At 35.2% G+C, this 23,125-nt stretch overlaps 1 protein-coding gene across 1 annotated transcript in view; it reads right to left on the reverse strand.

Moving 5' to 3' along the window:
* Thsd7b (thrombospondin type 1 domain containing 7B) overlaps nt 1-5,469 on the reverse strand; it is a 798,478-nt gene extending 793,009 nt beyond the window's left edge. Inside the window, exon 1 of the mRNA XM_070038225.1 lies at nt 5,331-5,469. Coding sequence (XP_069894326.1) covers nt 5,331-5,469 — 139 coding nt within the window. The remainder of the gene's footprint in view (nt 1-5,330) is intronic.
* Between the last annotated feature and the right edge of the window lie 17,656 nt (nt 5,470-23,125).

Raw genomic sequence — 23,125 nt, forward strand, 5'->3', positions numbered from 1 at the left:
CAATGTTTCTATATTTTTATTAAATTCATTTTTCATATTATGCATTGTGTTCCTTATTTTATTTAGCTGCTTATATGAATTGCTTGACCTTGTTTGGCTGTTTATTTGCATTGTTTAAATTCATTTATAGATTTATATGTATGCTCTTTAATTTCACTGATCGTCCTTAAAATCACTTTTCTGAATTTCTCTGTCTGGATTTCATCCACTTCTCTTTCATTGGGGTACATTCTTGTGGTGCTTCTGTCTTTATAGGAGCAATATTGCCATTTAAAAAAATAATCCTTGTATTTCTGGTTGAGATTCATGCACATGAAACCAAGTTACTAGTTGGGAATTTTAAACACCTATGGTCTTGGAAGTAATTTCAATTTTCAGACAGGATGGTATAGTAGCAGAGTTGGTGTGGTATTTTTCATCTGTGGGTAGGAGTATTATTTAGTAGCCAAGCATTTGTCTTCATGCAGAAAGAATATTTTAAAAATTGCTTTCTTGTTAGAAATTTTTGTTTTATCCAACATTTCTGGTTTACTATTTTTGTTTGTAATATAATCTAATTTTTCTTTAAAGTAATTCCTATACTGAAAATATTATTAAGCTATAATGTCATTATTTAAGCTATAATTAAGTATGAATATACATAAGATACTTTTTCTTTGTATAATGTCATTTTCACAACCCCTTTTCCCCAAAAGTATAATTCTATTTTACCTACTTGATTCTAAAAACATAGGCCATTATTCTCACCATTCTTAGTTACTGATTAGAGCTACCATAATAAAAACTCTCCATGAATCTACATATAAAAAGTTTTAGATCTAAAATATTAGTGAAATAACATAAATAATTGATAATGAAATGTATATAGCTGACAAGTAACCATTTCTGGTTTTTGTATCTAAGAAAGAAAAGTGTAAAATTGTATTATATCAAAACATAAGTAAATATTCCAAATATAAAATCATTATATAACAATTATAAAATAGTAGCTAACATTTATTGAGTTGCCACTGTACTTTAGGTATTTTAATATATCCTCTTAATTCTCAGACCAGTCCTGTGAAATGTTAGTTATTACTATCAATTCCAGAAGGATAAATAAGGTTCAGAGAGGTAAAACACCTTTCTTCCATTTAGACATTCAGGATTTGAACATGGTTCTGACTGTGTAAAAAGCTTTATCTCTTTCTATATAATGGGAGTAATCTCTTAGAATGACTTATGCTTAGTAAAAGAAACTGTCACAAGAAACAACTATGGAACAATTTTTTTTCTTTCAGAAGTTCTTATCCAAAGCAAAATTTGTTTTCTAGTCTTTTTATAAGCTCACTTGTGAAATGTGACTTTGGCTAATGAAAATGTTCTGAAACTAGATAGCAGTAATGGCTCTACCACACTGTAAGCATATGAAATATCACTGAATTTTACACCTCCAAACTGCTAAAATGGTAAAGTTTATGTTATGTGCATTTTTCCACAGGAACTTTTTTAATGTCATTTGGCTCCCTAAAGGAAGTAATTAGAATGTTATTCTCTGCATATTCAGGATTGTAAATTTCAATTTCAAGTTCACATCTTCATTTCTATGGCCACATTTAAATTCTACCTCTGCCAGTAGTTCTCAAAGGAGCATCTCCAACACAAACCTTTCCTGCATTCAAATCCTACATGTTCAACTTTCTAGTCAACAGTACCACATGAATTTTTTATGGTCTTAAAATGTGTGCATGTCCAGTCCTGAGTTCATAACACCATATGCAGTAGCAGATCCATCATTAAAAAAATATAATCAATGACTTCCTTCACTTTTCAGTTTTTGAGAACCAAGTTGGCATCACCTCATCTCTTTTCCCTTTTCTCTGTCCTTTATCAACCATCCTCACCATTTTTACCTTAAATCAGCATTTCACAGCCTGGATACTATTGACAGTTTGGGACATAAAAATTCTTTGTTAGCGGAAGAAGTGGTCTTTTCACTTTAAGAAACATCTCCAGATGCCAGTAGTACCCCCTTGTACAATCAGAAATGTCTCCAGACCTGGGTGGGCCACAGCATTTCTGCTTGAAAACTATGGCTACAATGCACCCACATATTAACACTTTTTTGCCACATTTATTGTCATGTCCTTGACTCCAGGTAGTATCATCCTCCTTTATGTCTACATAGTTTCCCTGTCTTTGTTCTTTGTCTTTTCAACTGGCAAATCATGATAATCTTATTCAAATACTATTGAGAAAGAAAGTCAGATCACATCACTGCTCTGTCAAAACCCTCCAATATTTTTGTGGAAGCTGGCTGACCTGGCCCATTTCCTCTCTATTCGGATTTCCTATCACTCTTCTCAAGTTTCTCTGCTTCTCTGTTCTGATCTTAGTCCTTGTGTACTCTCTGCCTGGAATGTTCTTTATCTCAATATTCTTATACTTAGCTTACAATTCTTCAGGTCTTTATTCTAATTCATCTCTTCAGTGATGTACCCCATAGACAATCTACTCAGACTTCTTATTTCTCCTTACCACTACATATCCCTTTTTTAAAAAACATTTTACCTTCTAGCATACCTTCCATTGATTATTTCATGTACTTGAAACCATGCCTAGAATATTGTAGAGATTCAACAAGAGCTAGTGTTAGAAGCAATCTGAGATATTTTTGAGAGGGTAATAGTTATGATAGTCTCAGAGATTATAATCTACTAATCCCTGCAAGACAGGTACACAAGAATAGTTATATTTGAATACTTAAAACAGCCAGCAACTTCTTCTTATCTGATACTGTTGTTATCATGATCTTAGCATAGATTTTCAAATGTTAAATATAGATCACAGAATCTTATCACAATGATGACAGGGATTCATCAGCCTTTCAGACCAAGAGCCCCACAGCACACAATTCACCAGATTCTCCTTAGTACAAAACCTTTAGCAATCTAAGACTCACTTACTATTTCTTATTGTGTTTTCAAAGACCAGGTTCACACAGAAATGCCACTAATTTGGATGAAGTTAACTATCATATAACCTTCTGATTCAGTGGAAAAATAATGGAGACTAACAAAAAGTTTAAATGGTTGATACCTAATGGAAACCCATAGAATGTTTATAGGTTTCTAAATCACAGTACCTTTGTCTGACTCTCCATGGAAATCTGTTTAAAATCCAGATTACAATGGGCCTGCGTTCTTAGGTTTGAAAACACACTTAAAATGTAGTTAATTTCAACTCCAAATACTTTAAATCAAAATAAAATATGATAAACTCATTTGTAAATAAATAACAGATTTTGAGATGTCATGGTCACTTTTGAAGATGGTGATCCAAAATTGACCCAATCCTTCTAAAGGCCAGAGTGTCTATCAGATATCCACTCCATAAAGTTTTCCTCCCAGATTTCAAGAATTTTTCTTTCTCTTTACCCCTGAAGACCTAGAAGTAAAGATACCCCATTGATGTATCTTGGCAAGTGGGGAACTATACAATTTCTATGGATGTCTTTAAACCTTGCTCATTCTTGCACAGTTTTTATCAATAGCTTTTACCTTGGCACTTGATTTTCTGGCAGAAACACACATAATAATGATAGAGATACTTACACATAAGTTTTGTGTTATTTGCACACATACACACATATATACATATGTGGAAGATAAAAGAAGTTGGAGAATTGAATGTATAGTTTGAAATCTGGCTTTTAATTTATACTCTGTAAAGTTTTTGTACTTTTTAAATGGATGCTTACTTACAAATATTTTGGTGTCGAAGTAAAACCAAATGAAAAAGATAGGTAATATTACCTTTTTAAATGACAAGGTAAAGAAGGAATGAACAGACATGAAAATGAGAAGAATAACTTACATATTTACTTTGAACAATGCAGAGTGTTTAATTGGGAATGATTCCTATTTCTGAAAATCAACTTGATAGTTATGAAACTAGTCAACAGCTGATTTTGTGCAACTGTGGTCCAATTACCTACTTTTAGAAAGACACACATCTATATATATGCATCAAAATAAGCTCATTTGTTCATTCATTTTTTTAATTTGCTATTTTCTATTTTAATTGCATTTCTTGGAGAAATGTAGACAGGAGCATAGCGAGATAAATATGCTTATTTTGATTTGGTAAAATGTTTCTCTTTTGTGATTAAAACAAAGTGCCATTTGCAGAAATGCACTATTGACTTTTAGAACTATTCCAAAGCACGGTAAAACGACTATAAGAGAAAAAATACAAATCACTAATGTGGTATTGGAACCCACAATTAAATTAATTTATAGAGGCTTTAATACAATTAAATTTCCTCCAGTCTGTATCTCTAGTGGTGCTGGGTTTTTCATTCTTAATATTCTTTAAAGCATAATTCATTTTCATTTTTGCAAAGTAATTTAAATATTACAAATATCACTCTTACACATATTTCCATGGTGACAATATGTTCACAGTCTATTTAATTTACAGATGATGAGACCAAAATGAAAAGTCTCTGAGGACTATAGATCTTACACAACATCACATTTCCTATCCAACATATTAAGTGTATAAGTTATCTATATATGCAAGAATGGACTCTTGAAACAGTGACACAAATTTTAAATGGCTGAATGTGAAACTTTAAGAAAATTAAAATCCAGAACAAAAGAAAACATTAGTTGTACAAAGAGCAAGATGTTTGGAGTTCACAATTAAAACTAATAAATTATTAAGACTTTGAAATTAAATTTCACAAATCACTCCATTGCCAAATTAAGGAAAAATTTTAAAAAGAGCATATGTTAGAGATAAGCCTCAAAACCTGGACTCAAATTATTCATATATATGTATATATAAAGAGTCTTACATAAGACTTTTCATGTATTACTAATATGTAAAGGTGACTTTATAGTCCCAACTAATAAGTAAATTTCCTGGAATATCTTTTCATGGTCTCAAACTCAGATGTATGCTGGGAAGTATTTAATGATAGCTAAGTAGAGTAAACCCTGAAACAAAGGTATGTACCAAACTGTTTTTAGGGGAAAATGTCAGTTAAATGCAGATGTTATTTTTGCTACAAATGTGCTGAAATATTTGACAAAGAAGTTAGGGTAGCCATGGAAATCATAACTTTAATTAACAGCAACATGAAAATTCCAAAGGATAATAAGCATCATGGTTGGAGATGACAATTAGACAAAAATAAAAATCCAATTTAAACTGTATAATAAAGAAAAAGAGTCTATTTTTCTTCTCTGGGTATTTCCTACTACACAATAAATAAGAACAAAGATGAGAAGAATGTGATTCTCACTAATGACAATGTGGCTATGGAATCACTAGGACATTCCTACCTGCTTTCCAGATGAACTGATTATCCTTCTTGCCTTCCAGATGAGCCACATGCAACAGCAAGACTGAAAGCAACAGAAACAGCTTCCTCGTGGTCCTCCATACCCAGCAACCAACAGCTAAATTACACTTGGGAAACATTCTTCAGATTTTTCACACACTGGACTTGTCTATTCCTAAAAGAAAAAAAAAGAGTAGGTAAGTTGCTTCTTTTCTGAAATAATAAAAATTTACTGTGCAACAAACCTCATTTGAACAGTATTGATAATGTTCCATTACCACAAAATTAGTATATACATATATAATCAACATTTGAAATCTATAGCTAACTAGCTACATTGTCAATATTTCCTCATAAAATTCAGACATTCTACAGATTCAGTAGATACGCCTATTCTTACTGGAAAAGAAAGGCTGTATATCAGTGGCTCAGGTCTATAATCTACTCAGAAGGCTGAGATCTGAGAATCATGGCTCAAAGCCACCTAGACAGAAAAGCTCACTTAACTCCAAAATAAATAGCAAAAAATAGGGCTGGAGTCATGATTCAAATGGTAGAGCATCAGTCTAACCAAGAACAAGACTGAGTTAAACCCTCAGAAGAAAGAAGAGGAGAAGAAAGGAAGAGAGGAAAGCATCTTAGGGACTCAAAGAATTCAGAAAGGACACATCAGGGAAAGAGAACAAGACATTTTTGTGTTTGGGGTCTGGTGATTAAGAACACAAAGGAGAGAGAAGATGGGATAGAGGTGAGATTTAGAACACAGATTAGAACACAAATTATAAAAAGAGGGAGTGGGAAAGGAAGAGGGAGGGAGAAGGAGGGAGAGATGAGATAGATACTAATACAGAGCCAGACACAGGCACAGGAGGCATAGAAAGCAAACAGACTGAGACATAAAAGGCATCACAATTAGGAATTTTGTCCTGAAGTTCAACCTGCAAAGGTGCTAAAGACAGATAGTGAATCTGACTGGGAGTTTTCTAGTCACCAAAGAAAAAAATAGTCCCATATCCTCATATGTATAGGATTAAATTATACCATTATACCTGCTTTTTTCCACTAGGAGCAACCATAGCCCTGCTCCCAGCATTGGTAGAATTTATCACCAACAATCTTCCTAAATATAGGTAAGGTTGGGCAAATGTGCTGGACACATCATTGGTTCAACTGTCACAGACAACATCATCTGTACTACACAGTACATGGTACAGTCTCCTGAGACTCCTAGGACACACAAAGAGTATCGTGGCAAAGTACAAATCAGTAAAAATTACTCTAAGGTGTCAAACACTGAAGTTCAAGTACACAGCTCTCTGAAGGCCTTCTTCAATCCAAGGATGAAGAAAATGCATTGAAAGACACCCAGAGCTTCTCTTAGAATATCTACATCACATACCAAATATTGATGAGGACAAAAGTGGAGGAACTTTGTTGAAATAAAATAAAATCACCCCAAAGAGTGGTCCATTAGGGGGTTTCATAGTACACTTGGAGCACTCCTAGGTACACTTTTTAACACTCTTGTCCTGAACTGAATTGGTCATATTTCCTTGGGACAAGAGTATGATTGATCAAGGCTATGCTTCAGCAAGGGGGTGAGAAATACAAGTACTAAATTATAGCTTATTCTAAGGCTATTACTAGCTCATATGATATTTTTTGTGTAAGGCTGAAAAAAGATAGCCCCTTGTCCAGGAAAAAGATATTCTTATACCTCTACTAGTATCCTCTGCTGGTCTGACTATGAGTGAATGCCAAGAGTTGTTTATAAAAGATATATATGCATACAGACATACATGCATATATATATAATATATCTCCTTTTCCAGGAAAAATATTTGCAAGTTGCTATATGATTATATAACTTGAACTTGATGGCCATGAGTTCTTTCCCAGAATTCCAGGGAAAGCAATCTAGGCAAGATGCCCTTACAGCCCCTCTTATCCATAAGAGTATTCATGGACATGCGTTACCATCAACAAGCCTCCTCCATTTAATTCCCATCTAACTCTGTATGTGAGGGAACTGGTACCTTTAAGGGCTGAAGCTGCTGAATAGCTAAAGGAGGTTTCAAGACTGGTAGGGAACGAAGTGGAGCCAAGGCATACAGTTTTACCAGTCAGATTTTTCTATGTCTGAATGCAAGGCCACTTGGTCCAGATGGTGAACGTGGGAAAGAACTTCTTGCTAGAATCTCTGGAATCTCAGCTCTTATCCTCATGCTTTCATGTAAGCTAGCATCTATCTATGAGTTCTAACTTCTTACAAGAGACATTTTTGTTCATGCACAGATATGCACACATATTTATACTGCAAATACTGCACACTGATCATAGAAAATGCACATGGGAACAGGATCACATTCTATTTTTAATGTAATTTTATAGTTGTTACCATTAAGGTATGTGCCAAGTGGGTACCATTTCACAATGCAGGTAATGCCCACATTTTACTTTTGGACATTGTCACCCTTTTCTTCACTTTCCTCCAGTTTCCCCTTTCTCACCCCTGCCCACAAGTTGCACGATTCATTTTCTATGTTGTGTTTGCTGAATAGCATGATTTCTTTTGTTCACCTTTACTCTCTCTTTCTGCATTCCCCTTTGCCTACCCAAGAAACAGAGGAATAAAGCAAACATACATACATACAAGTACCATCCACACCAACAACAACATAAATAACTCGTGTTTCTGTTTCAGGAGAGTTACTCCTTGTGTTCTTCCCCTACTGGCATCTTCTTCTGGTCTGAGTGTGTATGAATGCCAAGAGTTGTTTATAGGTTACCATGTCCAGTTATATTTTAGCTTCCACATATGAAAAGCTATATGTACCAGTTATCACTTGGAGCTTGGCTAACCTTACTTAACATAATTTGTTCTAGGTCCATCTATTTATCTGTAAATTGCATAATCTTATTGTGCATATGTACCACACTTTTTGGATCCACTTATCTAATCTAGAGCTCCTGGGCTGTGTCCATCATTTCAGTATTACTGAGGTATGGTCTCACCTTGATTGATCTTGAACTCATGATCTTTCTGACTGTACTTTCTGAATGCAAGGATTATAGGTATGTGCAGCCATACCTAATTCAAAGTCTGACTACATCTTTTGTCTATCAATGGACACTTGGACTAAAGGTAAGACTCAAGATAGGCTATTATTTTCCCCAGAAATCTACATAGAATTTTTTATACATCTATTCACCCCACAAAAATGGGTGATATATTTGCATTATAGGGATTTTATATGAAGACCTTATTGGGACATTTCTTTGGAAAATATCATTGCCAATTATTCTACTGAAACAGTAGGAAATAATCTATATTGTCTCCATAAAACAATATGAATTCATGGAATGTAACTTCCTGCAAAGTAAATGTGTGTGTGTGTGTGTGTGTGTGTGTGTGTGTGTGTGTGTGTGTGTGTGTGTGTGTGTGTGTGTGTGTATCCCTGAGAAAGCAAATGAGCCAGCCTCTGCATAATGAAGGATCTAAGTCAATGCCATGTTAGAGGGCATTTAATAAAAATGCTGATTGTGTTTTAGGGTAAATGATCATAAGCTATTGTTTCTTAAGTTAAAGCAATTAGCTAACAGACTAGCTTTCTACCTAGCCCACACCTTTTCATGGTACAATATCTAGGTCACAAGAGATGACTTTGTGTATTTTCATTAGTGGGAGACATGCATCCAGCATAAATTAAACGTATTAAGTGAAAGATAAGAAGGGGCCAGGTGTCAGTGGCTCATGCATGTAAACTTAGCTTTGCAGGAGGCTGAAATCTTAGAAATACAGCTCAGAGCCTACCTGGAAAAACAAAACCATGAGACTCTTATCTCCAAATATCAGCAAAAAGCTGGAAGCGTAGACATAGCTTAAATTGTAGAGCACCAGCTATAGCAGAAAAGCAGAGAGAATGAGGACTAGACATCAAGCCCCACTATTTGCTCTCATGTACAAAAATTAATAGAAGGAAAAGAGGAAGGAAAGAAGGAAGGGAAGAAAGGAGGGACAGAGGGAGAGAGAGCCGAAAACATTTGATTTCAAATAGCTGTAGATACAAAGCTGAAAAAAGATTTAAAAAGATTAAGAGTTCCAATGAAATTGCATAGGAACCAGAATAATACATCAAGGATTCACATACAATATTTTGAATGTCACATCAATCTTTAGATTTAATTGGAAAGAAAAAACATTACTATTGTCTTAATACAGGTTACTAGGAGCCTGGATCTGTTCTTAGGCTTTCTTACCAGCCTAAATCCCTTACTAATTCTGTAAAGGTCCCATTGGCCTCAAGGTTCCTTCTGCTTCATCTAGATTAACACTCAACTTCAGATTCAGCATTCTTCCAGGCTTGAAGAATCCCCTGCAGTCTTGTGGTTAGAACCATTTACTATCACTGACTAACAAGACATGGTACTAGAAGGAAATCAAAACAGATCCTAAACAAAATTTAAAAACAGATCTTAGAAAAGGAGCAATAGATTTCAATTTAGGATGGCACAGCACACTTCCCTGTAAAAAGTCAACACATTTTGGTATTTACATTACCTTTAACAGTGCACTTCATTACTTTCCTTTCTCAAGAAGCTTGGGGATAGAGAATAGGAAACTAGCTTTGATGGAGCTTCAGCCATCTGCCACGTTGCATTTGTTTCACATATTGGTAAAATAAGACTCTAGCTAGCTTTTGGAAAGTTACAACATGGAATTTGGATATAGATTTGGCTTACTCCACTAAACCAATTGCCTTTCCTACCCTTAATTTCCTAGAACTCATTAAATTACTCCTTGAAGACACCGGGGGTCATTCTTATATCTGTAACCTGAGAGGCCACAAAAGAATTTACTCTAAACAAAATGAGAGGACAAGAAACAGCTACAGATTGCATAGCTTTGTTTGTTTAACAAGTGAAAAAAGGATTTAACTATGAAAAAATAAGTCATGCTGGAGACAGACTTCCCATGATAGCATGAATAATTTACAAGATGAAGGTCATTGAATTTCCAAATCAACTTATTTACTCTGTATCTTAGCATCCAAAATGTATTTGCAAGGTGTGCTCTAAACTGAGGAATACTACCATAAACAAATAAAAACAAAAACAAAAACAGTTTCTTCTTTTAGCCTCAGTTTTTTAATCATTTAAAGGCCATTCTAACTATGAAAAATGTGCCTTGTCCTTCAAATGCATTTCAGTTTCACTTGAATATATTCTTATCATTGAAGTCCTTGAATATTTAAAAGGCTCAGAACTTAAAAAAATAAAGTAGAAGCTGTTCCAATTTGTTTTTAGCCTGAAGGAACAGCACTCAATGGGAGGAAACAAGCAGAGATTATGTGCATCCCCATAGTGCCATCTCACGGTAAATATGCAGAGAGGATGGCTCTATGAAGATGGCGATTAATGGCTCATCTCTTACAACAATGCTGTGCATTCCATTTCAGCATATACACAGTATGCCAGCATATACACAATATTGATCTATGTATTTCATTAAAACTCACAGGGTCCTACCAAGCATCTTGTTCATGTTCTCTACTGGTTTAGAGATGGGGAAACTGTGGCAAGGAGCATAACAGCTGTAAGTTGTCACAAATGTCGTAAGTTGTTTACAAGTGACCTCCAAGGTCTTCCCCTTAAACAAGAGAGAGTAGCACTGTGACTCAACATCAACAAGAACTACCTTTCATGTGTGTCAAGTTACTCATAATTTCAATTAATCATCACTAGAATATTATTAGTAATTATTCCCATTTTCTGCATTAGAGAGTAACCATTAAGAATGCGAACTAATCATTCCAAAGTCACCTCCAAAGGGTTTTATTAAAAGGAAGACAGGAAACCATGCTGACACCAGTCTCGTGCATTTACTACATCACTCCTGATGAACCATGGCAGGTCACCTAACAACTTCAAAGCCTAAGGAGCCTCAGTTATACAATGACCACCATCCCATAACTCATAAGGGACAAAGTATGTAATAAAAAATGGATAGGAAATGTGTAGAGAATGGGTGCTCACTATGGGGTTGTCAATGTTATTGTTGTCATTGGTCAGCATTCAGAAGAATCTTCCATTCAGCTATAGTTTGTACAGAACCCCTTCTGACCTACAGCAAAGAAGTGGGAGATGATTTTTCAGATCTTTGTGACATTGGGCCACATTTCCAAAGAGCTAAGAGCAATCTGCACCAAGAGCCCCGTTAAAGATTCACATTGACCTTGCAAAAGGAATAGAACAGGTATTATCATCTCTATTTTATGAGAGGTTCACCTCTGTCCTCACAATGACATTTTTAGTAAAGTCCCAAGGCCTTTTAGCTGCCAGGCTCTTGCCTGGAGTCTCCAGACTCCAGCCTGTCACTCTGAAGATAACTGAAGAATCCTTGTGACTTTAGATGTAAGGTCTATGGGCCATGATGCATACAGGAAGAACTTTCAATCACATTGCTTTTGATTTGCTATATGAAACATTGCAAGAGGTTCACACAGTATAGGGAAGCCAACAGAAAATTCTGCTAAATGTTGACACAAATATTTTATTTATATCTGAATAAACCTTTGCCTGAGGACTTAACAGACAGAATGAAGGCTTAAAAGAGCTTTTCTGGCACCTTCAAAATAACAACTCAGTAATGGTGGCACCTAGGAATACTCTCTATTTCTTCTAGAATATCAGCTTTTTTAGAAAAGAAAAAGGAATAGGAAGGAAGGAAGGAAGGAAGGAAGGAAGGAAGGAAGGAAGGAAGGAAGGAAGGAAGGATCTGCTGATAAGCCTCTATTTGTATGTGTTTCTCTATATACTTTATTGATTAAAAACAACTTTGCATTACATATGATTCAAGCAATTCATTCTGATAACCCCCAACCTGGATATCCCTAGTTTGACCAAGCTGGGACTCGCTCATCCTTCAGATTAGTTTCTTCAGGTAATACATGCACTTCTCCCACAAAAAATAGCTGCATTCGTTCTCATTTTCATCAGTATTATTCCAGTGAAGAAAGGGACATTTCATTTACGACAGCAACTATATACAAGGAAGCTATACAAATGATTTTCTCTCATTAAGGGATCTGAGGAATTATTCTAGTAAGCTTCCCCAGACCTTAATCCCATGAGAACTAATTTGTTGATGTAGGCAGAATCTAAAGTAAGAATTTATTTCTGTAGCTTCCTTCTATGGAATACTTCACTCAGAAGGTATAATGCATACACTCTTGTAATCTTAGGCCCAAATTGTCATCATCTCATGGAAAATCATCTTAGAACTCATAGAATCATCTCCTCATTACTTAGCTATTGCTAAAATCTTCCATGACACGCCCTCCTTCACAGCTTTCTACAGTTGAGACAGAGACATCAAATTCTCCTTTAAAAAAATCTCACTGCAAATCTTTTCTTCCCTCTGTCCCTCATATCATTTCAACCTCTGATTTTGTCCTCAGACTTCTTTTTCTTCCCAATTTTGCTGTCTCTTTCTAGGGTTGCCTAATGTGGTCCTACAGCTCTAAATTTCATGAATCCTATTTTTTTCTGTATTCATTCTCACATCTCCAGGACTGAATACTTCTCTCAAATCATATATGTAACTTACCATTAAACATCCCCACAGATATCTGATAGGCAAACCTCACATAACACAGAAGGCTGATCTCTTAATTTCTCCCATGGAGCTCCAGTTCAATTGTCCCTCAATGCTAATCTCAATAGCATATCTCATTGGACATACCAGAAAGGCCCAGGAGTCAAAAGAAAATCCTCTTATATATGAAAATCAACTCATCCATATTTCTGCCTTCACACAGACTTTAGCAAAACTCATAACCTTAGTAAAGTTTATTTTGTAGTTAAATAACACTATGCTAAAGAGAAGACAGTTTATCCCTAATTCATAAGTAATAAATATTTTACTGTACCACCCACCAAAAACAGGATTAAAAAGTTTAAAATATTCAAGGACATCAATCTTTTAAACAAAGTAAAAAAATCCCCATGGTGTAACTCTTCTGAACTACTAAGGTACAATTGTACAGTTTAACCAAAAGAACACATGGAAACTGAAACATGTTTTGTGTGGGGAAGGTAAAGGAGATAAAAGTAGAGAGAAATGGTGGGCCAATGAAGTCCCAATATTTAAATAAACAGTCACATATATAAATATAAAACCAGGTAATTGAGGGGAGTGATAAGGTTGGGACAGATGGAAGAGAACATTGGTAGAGTTGACATTGATCAAAATGCATTTTACTTACAATTCCCTTTTGCCACTAATTAAAGATACTTTTTAAAAGTTATAGTCAGCATTGCTATATGCACTACTGAACTATATAAGGTACTATAAGAAAACTTCAGATATGTTCAAAATATAGTTAAATATTATAGCTTAATATAGATAATATAAACACATAGTCACTGAAGGAAAAGTAAAATCTATATTATCTTTGGGGGGAGGTTGGATTAATTAAAGTAAAAAATGCATTCCATCTGGAAACTTAGATTCTAGAAAGTGTACAATACATATATAGACACATGAAGAAAAAATAAATACCTAATCTTGTCAGTCTATACCATACCCTAAGTGAAAGTGTAGAGGAAAATTTAATAATCAATATTTAACAAATTTTATAAATATATGCATTATATATGTAAAATGTTATATAATAAAATTATATATAACATGTGTATATACATAGATACACATGTTATGTATATACATATACACACATGTTATATAATAACATCTAATATATAAATGATGTGGAGAGAGTTTGATTTTATGTGGGTTTATATTTAAGTTACTCCAAGGAGTCTTATAAGAATTCAGGATATCTAGACTGTGTGAACAAGATAACATCCTCTTTTCAAATACTGTTGACCTTTGAAATTAAAAAATACTTAATTACTCATTAATATTTTCTACAATGCAACACTGTAAATATTTAATGTCAGGACAATTATCTAGTTAAACTGTAAATACAACTTTGTGTTCTCTTGATTAATTATGTATCTGCTGTTGCAAAGAAATTTACTGAAAAATGTGTCCACAGTTGACACAAAAATAATAGTATGTTTGTAATCCTACAAAATTTCCGGCAGACACTTTCATTATCATTTATAAGTTTCCATTTATTATGGCTTCATTTATTCATGGACCACTAATAAGTTGCTTATTAGATTAAGGAGAATTCACATAATTTATTCTCATCCTATGTCATCCCTACTTTCTAAAAGGTAGAATAATATCTGAAAGTAAACTTTACAAATGAAGTTGAAATACAAAAGGTACATTTAGATTTTTTCATACTTTACAAACTACAAGCCATTTAACAAGGATATTCTTGAGGAATAGAAGATACTATAGTTTTTGACTAGCTTCAGCAAGTTTGTCCACATGTGTGTGTGCTTGTGTGTGCATATGTGTATAGGTGTATTTTATACTATTCAACCTGAAAGAAATTGGCATGATGTGGATTTCATTTGTCATTTTCCTATCTTACAAATTGCAAATGCATTCATACCATCAGTACAATCTCAGAGTAGTAGAAGAGCTGGATATGCAGCTTAGGATAGGACTTGCTGCACAGGTGAAAACCCTTAGGTTTGATTCCAGCACCACAAAAACAAAGCACAAGTCAAGGAACAGGCAGAAGCTGATGATACGAAACAGCAACAAAACCACTTGTCACCTTTATCACCATGTCTCACTAGTTGAATACGTGTAAACAAGTATGTGTATATATTTTCTAGTCCTAAAGCTTGAACTTAGGGCCTGGGCCCTGTCACTGAGCTTTAATTGTGATGGGCAATTGTGATGTCCATGAAGTCTCATGGACTTTTGATAAGAGTTGTTAACTTTCCTGTTCTACCCTACTTCAGATGGCAATCCTTAGGTCTCAGCTTCCTGAATAACTAGGATTACACGCAAAAGCCACTGATACCTGTTGTATTTTTTAATTGTACGTTTATGAAGTGCAGCAGGAGGTATATAATGTTTAATGATCAAATCAGGGTAATCAGCATGTCTATCTTCTTAAACATTTATTTTTTCTTTGTGTTAGGAACCTCCAAAATCTTTTCTTCCAGTTATTTGTGAAATATACAAACAATTGTTGGAAAGCACAGTCACCCCACTGTACTGTAGAACACCAGTATTTTCCCTCCCATCTAACTGTATTTGGATGTCTATGACCTAGTATCTTTGTGTCTGTGCTTTATAGGAACAACTTTTGAATCTTCCACATGTATGTGAGAACATGTGGTATTTGTGTTTCTGTATCTGGCTCTTTTTGCTTAGCATGTTTTCCAGGTCTAGACATCTTTCTGCAAATGACAAGATTTTGTTCTTTTTTTTGTGGACAAATAATATTCCAATATGTATATATACCACATGTTGTTTATAGATTCAACCATTTATAGACGTCTCATTTGATTCTACATCTTGGCTAAGGCGAATAATGCTATAATAAACAACAGTGTGCAGCTATCTTTTCAATATGCTGATTTCATTTCCTTTGGATATAGCTGGTGCGGAAGAGCTTTATCATATGTTAGCCTTATTTTTGGTGTTTTGAGGAATCTGTCTTCCATAATAGCTGTACCAATCTCTATTCTCACCAAGTGAATGCATAAGTATTTAAAATAACACTTTTTAAAGTGATAAATAGGCCCAAACACAAAACTTATAATTCTAAAGAGTGATTATTCTTACAGAAAGAACTAAAGTTCACTGGGTATCCTGGCAATTTGCCACTGGAAGTTTTACATTTAGAAGTTTAATTACAAACTTAGATAAGTGGATTATAATGAAAGATATCTCTAGCAAGGGAGCCCCAACAGATGCATCATGAATGCATTAAAGAAAACACCAGAGAGAGAACTTTCCATCAGCAGAAAGATTTTAATTAAACAGCAATAGTATGAATCTCTTCTGTGAAATGATATTACTGTTACCCACAGTTCATTAAAACTATTTACTATAGTCTTTAAAACTATCACACTCTGGAAAGAATGTTAAAGCCATTTTCTCGGCTATAAGGATAGAAATGTGAATTTGAGCAAGGCAAAGATCCAGTGAAGAATTGTAGAGCCAGGTGCCGGTGGGTCACACCTATAATCCTAGTTACTCAGGTGGCTGAGATCTGAAGATCTCAGTTCAAAGCCAGCCTAGGCAGGAAAGTCCATGAGACTCTTATCTCCAGTAAACCACTTATGAAAACCAGAAGTGTCTCTGTGACTCAAGTGGTAGAGTGCTTGCATTGAGCTGAAGAGCTGAGGGACAGCCCCTGGCCCAGAGTTCAAGCCCCATAACCACCAAAGAAAAAAAAGAAAAAAGAATTGTAGAATAGAAAATATTTTTTTTTGTATATTTTCCTTGGCAAACCACATGTGACATAGCTCCACACTGCATGGAGGCCTTTAGCAGAGTTAAAGGAACCAACAGTAAGCTCCAAGGTGTCCACTAAAATAGCATGGTTCTCAAGTATCAAGAGGATGACTTGTCTGATTTAATTACTGGCACAAACTAAATTATTTGCTTTTATGATGTCCAAACAAGACATGAGGTCCCTCGACATGAGGTCATACTTCCTCACCCTTGCTTGTAGTCCAACATTTATGTCTGGTGAGTGCATAATAAACATAAAACAAGTGAAAGAATGAAAGAAGCACATTGACAGAGCAGGATACATTCTGTTCTAATTATCAAGTACATTATAGTAATTTCAAATAATGAAGTCATTGGTTCAGGGAATCCAAAACGCTGAAGCTCTTAAGAAAATTGGTTCCCAACTGTTACTCTCCTCAAACATTGCAAAATCCAATTTCTCACAGAATTTCTTAGATACCCAGTTTATTTCTATTCAAGCTATCAACATGTCACTTTTCTAACAAACATTTATCTGGCATCATCAATTCAAACACTGAAGTGAGCTCTGATGGGTGGGATGTTAAAGGATCTCAAAGGTTTCAAACAGAGTCACTTTAGCAAGATGTAGTAAAATATGCTTATACTCAAAACACTTAAGAGGCAAAGACCAGGGGCATCAAGAGCTCAAGGCTAGACTAAGCTACATAGGGACACCAAGGACAGAGAGTATAACTAACTCAATGGTAGGCAATTTCGGTACCAAGTACAAGGCCCTAGATTTGATTCCTGGCACTGTAAAAAAAAAAAAAAAGCAGGGGAGGGTTTCTCTGAGTATGAGAGTATATAAAAAATGAACTATTACACTGATGTTTTAACAAGAAAATATTAATATGATCATTAATGATAAGTAACATTCTTATAGAAAATGAGTCCTACTCCCTGAACTAGTAGTCTTGCAATGTCAGATGCTCTATAATTTCTCCAAATTATCACTCATATTTTCAATTAAGAATGAAGTTCAGAAGGTTTGAAATGACCTATAAACTTTATTTATTTATTTATTTTATTGTGAAAATACTGTACAGAGGGGTTACAATTACATGAGCAAGGTAATGAGTACATTTCTTATCAAGCATTGTTGCCTCCTCCTTTGCTTCCCCTTCCCATCCCTTCCCATCCTCCCTCCCAGCACCAAAGTCGTAAAGTTTGTTTTTTGACATAACGTCTTGTACTTCTCATTGTTGCAATTGGTCCACCTGTATCCTTATTTAAACAATTTGTTTTTTTTCCTTCACCTCCACAAATTATACCAACATCAAATACAGTGAAAACAGGGGTTATACCATGAGGGAAGGACATACAAAGCAACAAAGAAATCATCTTATAAATACGTTAGAAATAATAGCAAGAAGGAGAAACCATTTGAGTCCTTATCTTTGGGTTTATTTCGCCTAACATCAACTTATCTGACTGTTTCTGCTTGTCTCAGATATATAGTAGTTATTGCAAATAAGGGAAACCATGTTTCTTTGGGTCTGGCTTATTTCACTTAATATAATTTTTAAAACAACATATTATAAAGTAATCCTTTCCTATTAAAGTTCAAAGGTAGCTTCCTACATATGTTATTTTTTTCTTTTTTCATTTTTGCTACAGAAGAGCACTAGATATGAACAGCAACATAGACATGACCTCTGTCAGCAAGAGGGAAAGAAATAACACTCAGAAATGTGAAGGTCAGAGAAAGAGATATCTGTGAGAACAAAGCCACCACCACTTGACAAGAGAGGAAAGGAGTACAGTAGAAGGGCTTTTAAATGCATTAAAATGAAACCAGCACAACCCAAATCCATCAGTATCAATGCAAGGCAAGCTCATGAAGGACTAGATCAATGGCAAAAATGAAGAAGACACTCACCAATGCCTCCAAAAGAAATCTCACCTTTCCCAGTTCGGTACTGGTATACTCCAAAGAGGCTGGTAATCCTTTTGTGGAAGCAGAGGTAAAGCTCATCATCCAAGCTGATGAAATTTTACTTGCATAGAATTGTATATTTATGAGATAAAGATTATCCCAATGTCACCTTGTGGGTCATTTTTCACTTTGTTCTGTGGCCACCACTGCAATTTATTTCTACACTTTCTTTAAAAATGCTTGTGCTTGGTCACATGGTAGGAGAGCTGCTCAACAGACTGATCTAACAAGTCTTTTTTTTTTTTTAATTGTATTTTATTTTATTTGAGAACATACTGTACAGAGGGGCTACAATTACATGGGCAGGATAATGCATACATTTCTTACCAAGCAACAAGTCTTTACCACTACTTAAAAAATGTAGGAGAGTAACTCTCATAGAAGATCAAGAGTTTTACAGTAAGCACACCAGCTTCCAGTGATGACATCTTCCTGAGGAAGAATTATTCCTACAACAATGGTGGTATACACCTTCCTTTTCTAACATCCTCATTCTCCTCTTTCTCTAGGGTAACTCTTTTTCATATTCTAACTCAGAAGCACCGGAAAGAAGAATGAATAAGCTCGAAGTATCAAGAAGTAAATGAGTGGTGGTAGAGATCTCTGTAAATCAAAATCAGTATCTCCAACATTTTTGGCAATGGTAAGTATTTCTATTGACAGAGAATTCATTCAAGGTCCCACAAAGCAGCCCATTCCACTTTTGGATGGGTCTAGGTATTATGATGTTCATCTCAATGAATAGTTTTCATTCACTTAGTCTAAATCCTTTGATCCTTAACTCTTCCCTTTAGAGATATAAGCTATCATTTATCACTGCTTTCATGACAGAATTTCAAAACTTGACTTTTCTAGACTAAACATGTCCATCTCTTTCTACCACACCCTCTTTCTCTGGTCATGACCCCAGGACAAGGTCAGACCTCTGAGAAGCAGGTCTGTGAGTCAGGGGCAGCCAGCAGGTAAAAGGGGTCCAGCAGGAAAATAATTGTTCCAGAATAATCCTAAATCATACCAAAAAATTCTGCACATCAGGACTTATTATAAATGTTAATTAGAAACATAATAATGTTAATTAGAAAGGCAGTAACCTAAAGTCTATTATAACAGAATGATTAACTTCATTATTATCTTCTCAATGAAATATCCTGTAGCTATATTGTCAGGCTTCATTGTAAGCAGATATGGATATGTCAAAATGAAACTTTCTTTGTAAAAAATAAAAAAATAGAAGCTAATTTAAAAAAGAGAAAGATTTTTAGAAAAAAAGTAAAGATGGAAAATGTGCCAATGGTAAATTGAAAACTCCTTGGTATTGTATTATATTTGATTTAACTATAGTGAAAAATCTATATATTAAAATTTTGGAAGAGAGAATATATTTAACATGCTAGCTGTGTGGAGTTAAAAAATCTGAATTACTTTACCTTTTTGTATTCTCATTTTCCAAGCTTTTAAAATGAACTGTATTCTGGAGGTATATATTTCAGGTTACCACCATTTCTAAATTTGAAAACTACAAAGAACACACTGTGTGTACTGAACATCAAATGAGACACACTTGGTAGCACACAGTGAGCGCTTAGTAAGGTACATGACCCTTCCGAAGAAACCAACTCAGCAAGGCAATTCCCCTGCTCTGTTTGGATTTTGGCAATTTGTCAGTGAAACGATATTGTTATTGTTGTTCCAGGAAAGAAAATAATCTTGCTGCAAAAGAAACTTTAATGACTACTTTAAAAAGTGTTGTTTCCCCTGTGTAGCTATTCTGCAAGCAGCAAAGAAGGGACAGGCATTTGCTCCCCTCTGTGCTCTACAAAGCTCATCTGAACATGGAATTACCATCAACTTTTAATGGAAATGCCCGGAGGAAGACAGGAAGCAGACCCCTGGGTTTCCAGGTCTTATGTACATAATCCAGGCATGTTTCAGGGTAACTTTGCTCCCGTTTGTCATGAAAATTGAAATAAATGTAAATGATTTGCCTCTTTCCAGAAGGTTATCTCAGTTTGATTTACTTTTGCTGAAGCTGCTCTGGTATTGCATAATGAAAGCTTAAAAGTCAAATAGATATGGAGGTGTAGATTCATCTCTGGTTTTCTTTCTTATCCCTTTTAGTCATGCCAATCACAGGACCATTTTTCCCAATTCTCCAAGCCAACCAAATCCATCACAAGACCTTCTTCTCCCAATATTCTCTGCTGTAATTGGCTGTCCATTCAAAGAATGGAGGCCAAATTCTGTCACAGAGATAGTCACAGTTAGCTGTCAGCTTACTGCCAGATGCCAGTCCTTTTTATTTCAACACTAGATGAATTTCCAATGTGAAAGGGTCCAGATGGTCCCTGGGTGCTGTTAAAATCTGACATGCAGCTAATTCCATGGTATAATGTCTCAATAACTCAGTGAAGAGAATCTCATGATCATACTTGCTCTGTTAATGATATATTCCATATCAAATATTGCTATCATAAAATATTTAATAATTACCAGAATGGAGAGGCAAAATGGAGTGTTGGGCACATGAGAAAGCTAGTACTTGCACACAGCTCCTTCTAAGCAGATGTGTATCAACTAACTGATAATTAGTAAACACACAAGTAAGTAAAAATCTCATGAACTAAGTATGCTACACAAATGAGCTTCCCACCACTGATCAAGAGAGATCTTGGAGATTATAGATTTAACTTTAAGGTGAAGCCTATGAAAAACCATGAAGGAATGGCATGACCTAAAATGCTGGGATTAGAGCCTTAGAAGTAGATTGAAGCTGTATGGTAAAGAATTCAAACTGCGAAAGCCTGTGGTTATACTCAATGATTGATGATTTTGGAAAATAGAGTCCATTAAATTGGTGAAATGCACAAAAGTAGAAAGTTGGGCAAGCTCTGTGAGGAGAAGAGGTGGTATAGAAAAAGCAGGAAGTGATGGGTTGAAGATATCATCTGCTCACACTTAGGAGGAAGAAAGAAATGTTTTTCCTTTCACAGTCTCTTCTAGGTAAAAATGTTCCTTTTACTTTACTGCTTTATGAAATTCTGTACAAACCTCAAAGCCTAAAATAAATAGTTCCTGTTCCCTGGTCTATCTTCCATAGCTTTTTCAAGCAAGGATATCCCTGTGCCACATGAGCCACACATTCCCTTCTACCTTTTGGGTGGTTAATCAGAAATAAGAGTCTCATGAACTTTGTTGAGCAAAATCTGAGTGATCCTCAGATTTTAGCCTCCTGAGTAGTTAGGATGATACATGAGTGAGTCACCACTAGCGCCCATCTATCCTCTAGTTGATCCTAACAGTCATTCACTCCCTAAAATGTTTATGATTCCAAAGAATGTAGCAAAATAATTATTAATACAAATCTTTCATCCAGTAGACCATTAGTTTCATAACAATGAAGATTATGTTTCATCAATTTTATATGATTTTTATATTCCTAGTTGAGTGCTTAGCACAGAGAAATGTAATAAATGCTTATTGAATGTTCAGTGTTCAGCCTGGCAAAGGAAAACACATAACAGTTAGCAGGGAGCATACAACAGCAACATTTTGTGGAATAGTAGTAATAATACCCAGATTTGATTCAGAGGATGGGATTCTGGACATCAAAACAAACGGATACAAATTGTTTAAATAGGGATACAGGTGGACCCATTGCAACAAAGACATGTACAAGTCCTTATGTGGAAAATGAACTTTACAACTTTGGTGGGGTGGGGGAGGAGGATTGGGTGCGGGGGCAGGGGGAGGAGGGGAAGGGATGGGAAGGGGAAACAAAGGAGGAGGCTACAATGCTTGATAAGAAATGTACTCATTATCTTGCCAATGTAATTGTAACCCTTCTGTACAGTATTTTCACAATAAAAAAATACAAAGAAAAAACCAAACTGATATGCGAATAAGATGAGACTGAACTAGGCCTGGAAAGTGAATGAGTACATACATTTGTATGTAGGAAGCTAGGAGTAACTGGAGGCATAGAGCAGACCAAGGTAGCCTGCAAGATGGTCTCTGATGACCCTCAGGTCTGATAAACAGGCCTGTATGGTTCTGTCCCACACTAAACAAGAATTGTAAGAACAATTCAGAGAAGCCGGATTAATAAATATATGGCAGCAACTACTATAAAAAATGAACCATTAAATCATAAGGCTCTAAAATTAGACTTTGTCCCAGCCAAAACATTGCCATGACAACTACTGCCTCCTGTCTGTGAGAAAATAGACCTACCTCACTTTTTCAGCAGATTCCTTTTATCCTACCAGTATAAGTAGCCTTCAGGCTCATAGACTGATTCATGGGAAATTAGGTCTCTCAATGTATATTTAGTTAGGGCTTTTTAAAAAAAAATAAGTTTTCTATTGTGAAAATACTGTACAGAGGGGTTACAATTACATGAGCAAGGTAATGAGTACAATTCTTATCAAGCATTGTTGCCTCC

The sequence above is a fragment of the Dipodomys merriami genome, unplaced genomic scaffold (assembly GCF_024711535.1).
Source record: "Dipodomys merriami isolate MVZ:Mamm:240054 unplaced genomic scaffold, mDipMer1.0.p SCAF_1, whole genome shotgun sequence".
Lineage (NCBI taxonomy): Eukaryota > Metazoa > Chordata > Mammalia > Rodentia > Heteromyidae > Dipodomys > Dipodomys merriami.